Genomic DNA, 8,253 nt, shown 5'->3' with positions numbered 1-8,253 from the left:
TTTGGGCCAGTGGAAAGAGCTCTGATCCTCAACTCTGAGGACCTGGGCTCCAGTCCAAGCTCTGCTGCCTAATGGCTCTGAAAGTTCAAGTGAATCGCACTCTCTGTGCCTCAGTTCCCGCAGCTTCCCTGTGGGTTTCTCCTTCTTTCCAGCCTCTCTACAGGGAAAGCCCCAGGGCTGTGTATGAATTAGCCCACCCAGTCTCATGATATTCAATATTATCTGCAGCTTGGGCTTCTCCTGAACTGTAGGTATGAAGAGCCATCTGCCACCTTGACATTTCTCACATTTTTTTTGTCTAACAAAATGCTTAAAACACATCTCAAAATTTACATCTCATCCAAAACCAAACTCCTCATATGGTCCCCAAATCTTTTCCTACACAGTCTTCCTCACCTCATAAAGTGGCAACTATATTTATCCTTCCAGTGGTAACTATATTTATCCTTCCAGGTGCCCTGGGCAAAAACAAAATAAAATAAAACAACTTGGGGCCTCTGTGACTTCTCTTTCTCTCAGACCCCATGTCTGAGTCACCAGCACATCTTCTCAGCTTATCTTTAAAATAGATCCAGATTCAATCCCAGTTGTTACTACCCTGGGACAGGACACTGCCCTGGAATACACCTCTTTCTTTACTCTGTGGTTCAAACCCACCTGTGGCTTCTTGTCGTGTTCAAATTAAAAACCAATGTCTTGACAATAATGTATGGCTTATGAACTCTGACCCCCATTACCACATAGCAATGACTATTAAGCCTGAACTGAACTCCAGCCACATTGGCCTCTTCACAGTTGAACAGTCCATCTGCTCCTATCTCAGGGCCTTTGCACATGTCATTCCCTTTGCTCAGTTCTTTCATCTTTTTTCAAATGTTATTTAGTGAGACTTTCTCTATTTACCAAATCTAAAAGTATAATTCTATAACCTGTCCTTCCTGTCCCCTCTGCCTACTATATTCTTCTCTTTACTACTTACCACCATCTCATATACCACACATTTTACTTATATTGTTTATTGTCTAAGTCCCTCTACAACCCATAAGTTCAATTGATTTAGTCACTTGTCTCTTCACTACATCCACAGTGCCTAGAACAATGTCTGGCACATAACAGGTACTCAATAAACATTTGTTGAATAAGTGAATCTTGAAAATAGTTAATGTATTATGTCCTCAGAATATTAATTACTATGACCTTATTAAGACAGAAGTGAACATATTGGGCTAATTTTAGAAATGAGGAGACAAAATACAGACTGAAATTCCACTACCATCCAAGTCCTTGTGTAAGGCAGCACCTCTCAAGGTAGAAGAAGCCTTTCAGAATATGAATACCTTTAGAGAAGTCTAATCAAAGTAAGATTTATAAAAAGTTTGCTTCCAGAAAAGAAAGGAAAGATGTTATCACTGCTCAGTAAAGAGGGTCAAATTCCAAACTGAACTAGGCAGATTAAAATCCTGGGGTTACAGCTAGATGGCCTGCTGGAGGGGTCAGGGGCAGGGCACCACCCCAAATACTCAAGGACAAATAGGGCTAAGCAGCAGTCTGTGGCAAGGTCAGAGTTAGTAGAGATCCTTCAGATCACCTTCCCTCTTTGTTTTACGAATGAGAAAACCGAGATCCAGGGGAGGGAAAAGAATAAGTCACCTGAAGTCAGCAGCCTAGATATCTATATAATGGCTAGCGTAAGGCTGAAACCCAAGTTACCTGTCTTCTATACCAGCCTCACCCCCCCTCACAAGGAAGGTCTGTCACCAAACAGCCGTACTACAGGCGTATTTCATTACGCTCCCATGTGTGGCAGTACCCACACAATGCCAAAAATAACTCCAAAAGAAATTCCTTAGCTGGGAGCCCTACTGAGAACCAGAATGAGACTTGGAAAATAATTAAATTCCTTCTGGAGTATTTCAGCCAATGGAGTGGAGCCCAAAATCACTGGTGTTTTCTGTTTGGGGAGATTTCTTAAAATATCTATCTTTGAAGAATAAAGAGGGGCTACAATGCTGATAGAAAATAAAGTCATTGCTTTGAAATACAGTTGAGAAACAGAAAAGAAAGGACTGTACATGTATTGAAATAGACCAAGTCTCAGCCTTGTGCTGGAAAATTAAACCTTGCTCTCTCCATGCTTTTCCTAAAGCATTTACCTACAGAGCTGAAATCATAAAGAGAAAGAGTCTGTCATAAAGAGACTCTAAGACTCAAAGAAGGGAGGGGCTGTCGACTGAAAGCAAAAAAGAGAGAAAGAGGAGGAGCATGTGCTCTTGATCAGTCACAGATAATGTTTTATTTCTTACCATAGCCCTCCAATGCACATAGTATATTCCCATTTTGATGAGGAGCAAACTGGGGTTTGAGGAGCTTAAGTAACTTGTCTAAGGCCATACAACTAGTAAGTAGCAAAGTCAAGAATCCAGTGTTTCTTAGCCCCAAATTTCATGGTCTTCCCTTAGTTCATGTTGTATAATAATGATCAAGTTCCTTACTTTCTCCATGACATAAGGGCCCAAGATCAAGGTATCTTTAATATATCTTACAGATCTAATAATCTATGGACTTAATCTGTTGGGAATTGACCATCATTAGTGATTTTCTTGGTTCTCAATGCTCCTGACTCCTAGAAAGAACGAGTTTCTTGGCTGGTCCACATTCCCAATGAGTTTGAGGAAAGTGATCAAGGCAGCACTCCTTGCTGACCCCACACTGAGGATTTCAGCCTCCAGAACCACAATGCAGTGCCTGTAGGTCTCCTCCTGGCTTGAGCAACAAGACCAGTGCACAGAAGCTTCAGTGGGAGAGGTTTGGGATCCTGGAATGTCCCTGAAGAGTTCATTTATAACACCTAGGATGTACCTAACTAGTTCATTATGTGGCATGTGGTAATGTGTGCAAAGAAAGAACTATCCCAAATAAATGTACAAAATGGAAGGAAGGAAGGAAGGAAGGAAGGAAGGAGGAAACTGTGCCAGAGAAGTCTTTAGCAAGACCAGGCTACGCTGGTGAGCAAGCCTAGACCCTCCCATCTATAGCAAGTTTAAGGGACAATAAGAGAGACAGAGTGAGTTTCCATAGACTGTGGATATCTTCCTACAGAATAGCAAGAGCCTTAATGCTTTAGGAAAGAGTTCTAAGCTAAAACTAAAACTAAGTGAGGGTTTAATTCCTTGTTCTGATACTATCTGGCAGTGAGACCTGAGTTAAGTCACTTTCACATTGGGGTCACATTCTAGCAGGGAGCATAGCCATAGACAAGTAATAACAAAGTTTGATAAGCATCTGGCAAGGACGGTAGAGCCAGTCAGTAATGGAGACTCTGAGAGCAAGATAAAGCTAATGTAGCAGGCAGGAGCAGGAAGGTTTGAGAAAGGGTTAGTTCCCCAGGGTAAGGAGTGGGAATGAGTGGGGAAGCTGAACCTTAATCCTACAGAATCCAAGGCAGGTCATTAAGGAAAATCTCAGGGTTCATTATCACAAGACCAGGTGCCAATGGAAGCCTTTTCTTCAGTTAGACGTCATACCAGGCAGCACAGGTGGATTACCTGGTATTACTTTATTCTAAGTCAGCTGCTTAGGGCCCACTCCCAAAAAGTCTGATTCTATTGATCTGAAGTGGAGCCTGGGCCCTCATATTGCCTTAAAAGCTCCCCAGGATTTCTCCAGTGCAGCCAGGGCTGAGAACTTCTGTAATAAGCAGAGATCTCTGAAAGATAGGCTCTGTCCCTTAGTGCCCACTGGGCCCCAACACCCAAGTCAGGGCTTGCCAGATACGAGGTGCTCAGGATATGTGGCCTGAACAAAGAGATGAATACTGTGTGGCTGAAGCAAAAGAAGTCACCAGACAGTTACTAGAATTAGAGTAAAGGCAGGAATAAGACTGACCTTATATTGAGTCCCTGACTAAGGGCTGCCTGCATCCCTCTTGACTATGATCACAGTTGGGCCAGACCTTGAAACTAGTGGAAGATAGAGCCTTATGTGGGGATCCCAGAAAGGAAAGAGAGGGGAAGGGATGTACCCAACAGCCCATTACAGATCAGGAACAGAATGGTGACTCTGAAGCACACATTAATGACTACTAAACCCGACTGAAGATATCCCATCTTTATTAAAATATCCCATCTTTATATAAGTGGCCCTCTTCCCTCCACCACTGTAGATGGTGGTGACTTTTCATTATAAAGGAAAGCAGTGGGGGATAAGGGAAAAAAAGAGTCAAATTATTAAGATAGGTAAGGTAAACAAGGAACCGCAAAAGTATAGGTGGCACGCCATCTCCTGCTTTCTGTCTCCCACCACACCCCACTCTGTACCCCTATTACCAGAAGGTCTTCTCTCCTGCCACTCTAAACCATACTGCACCCCATTTTAGAAAGGTATAAGATCTTGCCACATATCTAAGCACTTGTGTATGGGCATGTTTTTAATGCTGCCTTTATTGCTGATGACCCCCATCCCTGTGGTTCTGGGCAGACAGCTGATTTTGGTGAGGGGGTCCATGCATGGCCAATGTGAGAAGACCTCTCGACTAGGGTTTCAGCAAAGAGCCCAGGACACTAGGCCCCTGCTCCTGTGTTTCAGCCATCAACTTCTGAGAATCAGTCAGACTTGATCCCTGAACTCTGAAAAGCCTGTTACAACAGAAAGTCATTGTATTTGTTTCCTAGGGATTTTGTACTTTGCTTCTAACACTCTACCTTCTAATCCTCCCCTAAATTCTCTGCCAGTTCAAGTACAGCGGGTGGGAAGCCTAGCTCTATGGGGCTCCACCCTAAGCAACATTTCTGAGCCAGGTAGACCCCAGATTCACCCAGAGTGAAAGCTGGGAGCCTGGAAAAGAGAAGCAAGGGACCCTGTGGACCCAGCAGCAAAAGGACAACCTAGTGACCCCACCTCTCTTTCTTCATAAGGAACTTCTGCTGTGTACAGGAAAGCAGAGCTGTGGATAAGGCTTGTACACTAGGCAGACATTAATCTAAGGCCGCAGCCCCAGATGGAGATAATAGGGGGTAGGGGTGGGACTTAACAAGGAAACAAGGATGCACTCATCGCTGTGGAAAGGCCTTTAGAGATCACCTAGTCCTGCAATCTTCAAACTTTTTTTAAAGCAGTTCATCTTTTTTAAAACAAAATTTTAAATGGAACTTCATCCAAGATGGAGCTGTTCTGAGTAAAGCAACAGGAGGAGGAGGCAGGAGTTGGGCGTGGGTGGTTTCACCAGGACGGAAGACCCACTCACTCAGTCTGCCTTCCAAATTCAAAAGTCCCTGAGGCACCTGTGCAGAAATTTAGGGCCCTGGGTTTCACTTGGAAAAACCAATGATCTAGCCCAACCCCATGATATCATAGACGGAAAAGGTGGGTGATCTCCCCAGGGAACCCAATGAGTCCGTGGCGGCATCAGTGTTAGAACTTAACCCCATTCCCAGGTCTCTCTTCGTCCCTCCCACGAGCTGGCTGGCCCCCTGGCCTTGGGTCCCTACAGTTCCCTGGGGCCCACGAAAGGAATCTTAGACTGAGCTGCGGAAGGAGAACTGCAGATAGATGATCAGCAGCAGGACTGTGGCCCAAAACAAGCACCAGGGGACAGAGAAGAAGTTGCAGCCAGAACCCGTCTCGGCTTGCGGCTTGGAGGGGCTGGGTGGCGGCTTGAAAGTGTAGGTGGTCGCCTCCTCTTCCAGCAACTTCTGGCTGGGCTTCCAGTGCACGATGCCCTCTTGGCAAGCCTCACAGAACTCGCCACGGTGCCGTCGGTTGTCTTGGCGGCTGGCCACGTGGATGCGGTAGTGACCTCCAGGCTCGCCGTAGCACTGCTCGCGCAGGCTGGTGATGAGGTTGTCCACCAGGGTCTCGATGTTCTCCTCCAGCATGCTGGACTCGTCCAGCCTCGCAGTGCCACACTCGTAGCATAGCTGCTTGAAGACGCGCATTCGCACCGAGCCTGCACGCTGGGCACGGTCCAGGTACATGTGGAAGAGGATGACCACATGGGGCGACTGCCAGGTGTGCCAGCACCAGGAACAGTGGAACCTGCGAGGATAGGGGAGAAGAGGAGAGAACGAGTGGAAGCAGTGGCAACAGCTGCAGTTAGCGGGTTGGGCGGTATGTTTGTGGTCGCCTACCTTCATTATTTTTCCCCAGGTGGCTGCCCAGCCTGCCCCCGTGTGTGCTGCTAGACCCAGAGCAAGCTGCTTAGGATGCACCTGGCATCCAGCAACTCTCAGTCACCTGGGTCAGTCACCAGGGCCACCTCCTCTGTGCTCTGCAGAGGCCTCAACTCCCTCCATCCCAGTGCACTTAGGCCTTGTCCGTGTGCTTTTGCCTCTGGGCATCTTTCCTCATCTGTAAAACATGCCAGTGCACTACATGAGTGGGGGTAGCCTGCATAATATAGGAATTGTATGATCTATCCACACATTCTTACCAGTGGTAGTCAACACTGGCTAGATCCAAACCAGGCTAGGTCCAAATCAGTGGATAATGATACTATTATCATTTCTCAGCCTCCAGAGTGAGCTAGCTGGGGCCAGCTGGGGATCACAGGTCACCAGCCAGTCTGGAGGACCACAAACCCTCCTCATATAGCCCCACAATCCTTCCCAGTCTTGTAGAAGCTCCTGGTTCCTACCAGGAAGTGTCCAGCCTTTAGCACCCCCAAGTGTCCAGCTGTTTACACACCTTCTATCAACAAATGTAGTGGCTTTGAGTTTTCATTCTCATCTCCTCTTTTACTCACATCCTTTGAGGACTGTTTGCCCTCTCTCAGACTGAACTACAAAACTTGGGTTAGAAAATGTCCAAACCTTTGTTATACTCTAAGTCAGAGAGAATAAGAAAGCAATCCATAAACGTGTAGTTAGACACAGAGCCAGAACCTAGCACATTGCAGGTACCCAACAGATGTTTCTTGAATTGAGTCCAATAGACTGAACCAGGGCAGGAAGGAAGGCCTTGCTTCTGACCCTGAGGCAGCACCACTCAGCCTCCCTATCTTTTTCCAGAAGGTAAGTTTTTACATAATAGACCCCCAGTCAAGAGTAATGGAATCATCTCAGATATTATTGTACAATATACTGTACATACCTAGGAGCCTTTATTAAAATGATGATTTTTGACTCCATAGGTCTAGATCGGGATGCAAGCTCTTCATCTTTAACAAGTTCTAGGTGATTTTGATGCTGCCTGTCCATGAAGCACAAAGTAAGGATCTAGGCTAACCCCTCCTTTTGTAAATGGGAAAATGGGATCCAAGAAGGAAATTGAATTGCTGAAGTGCATTGGAGCTAAGAGTAGAGCCAGTTTCTAGCACACTTCTTGTGTTCAGTATTTTATATTAAGTCAAGCTGATTTAAATAGATTAAAATAAAACTGTCCCAGGACAAGAATACTTGATCCCCAATAAATCTCAAGCCTTCCTTCTCTTAACCATGTTAAGAGATGATGAAAACCTGAAAGTATGTAAAATGCAGAGTTTAGAACTAATCAATACATTCCACCTCTTTTATAGAAGGGAGGAGTTGGGCTCAGGGAGGGAAGGTTACCCAGAGGCTCAGTGGAAGAGCAGGAACCAAATTCCAGTGTCCCAACTCCCAGCTGGAGACTCTCTACCCCGTCTACATGGACCCAAGAACAAGACTGACTCTTAGTACTTGGGTTCCCCATGTTTCTGTCTCCTCTTGGAAGGTGCCTCAGTGGCTGCCTGTGCGGCCCCTGATTATTGGGCTACTCACCTGCCTGAGGCATGCAATTCCAGGTACTGCTTCCATCCAGGAGCCAGCACATTGTGCTTGAGGTTGGGGTCTATGATGAGGTCCCAGCTGTCAGCCGGCTTTGCTGCCTCCATCTTCTCATAGAAGACTTTCTTCCATTCACCTGTGGTCACGCTTTTACACATGGTCTCGTCAGTGTCGGTGGTGAGGGAGGGTAAGCTGCACCTGATCGAGAACACGGGGAGTGATGGCAGGTGCAGGGCAGGGCAGCGCAGTCTCCACGGTCTAAAAATCCTCATCTACAGGACCAGGAAGAAGCAGGACCAGCTCCCTCCTTTGTCCGCAGAGGAACCTGTTTCCACGGTAACCAGGCAGAGCGCCAGAGATAGAGCTTGGGGAAAAGAAAATCTCAGAAAGGGGGTTGCAGAGCCCTGAGACTGCAGAGGCAGGCTTTGTATGTCTAATGACCCAAGACAGAATGGGGGTCCTGAAAGGAGGCTGAGTGTCAGACCATCTCACTCTAGCCTGCGAAGGGCATGCA

General features: G+C 46.3%; 1 protein-coding gene across 1 annotated transcript; it reads right to left on the bottom strand.

Annotated features, from left to right (window-relative positions):
- Positions 1-4,817: 4,817 nt before the first annotated feature.
- Positions 4,818-8,011, bottom strand: RTP1 (receptor transporter protein 1). Its single transcript, XM_045851846.1, has 2 exons — positions 7,734-8,011; positions 4,818-6,033 (listed from the first exon to the last, which is right to left on the bottom strand). Exons 1-2 carry the CDS (start codon positions 8,009-8,011, stop codon positions 5,514-5,516), a joined length of 798 nt encoding a protein of 265 aa, XP_045707802.1. The 3' UTR covers positions 4,818-5,513.
- Between the last annotated feature and the right edge of the window lie 242 nt (positions 8,012-8,253).

Source organism: Phyllostomus hastatus, unplaced genomic scaffold, assembly GCF_019186645.2.
Source record: "Phyllostomus hastatus isolate PE091 unplaced genomic scaffold, TTU_PhHast_1.1 phas_contig_86, whole genome shotgun sequence".
NCBI lineage: Eukaryota > Metazoa > Chordata > Mammalia > Chiroptera > Phyllostomidae > Phyllostomus > Phyllostomus hastatus.
Note: the sequence above shows the minus strand (reverse complement) of the source record. Positions and strands in the feature narration are given on the sequence as shown.

Bases quoted from the DNA above. Each gene is read 5' to 3' on its own strand.
- RTP1 (XM_045851846.1), bottom strand. From the start codon at position 8,011: ATGAGGATTTTTAGACCGTGGAGACTGCGCTGCCCTGCCCTGCACCTG. The intron at 6,034-7,733 runs GTGAGTAGCCCA...CTATCCTCGCAG, and splicing joins GAATTGCATGCCTCAGGCAG to GTTCCACTGTTCCTGGTGCT.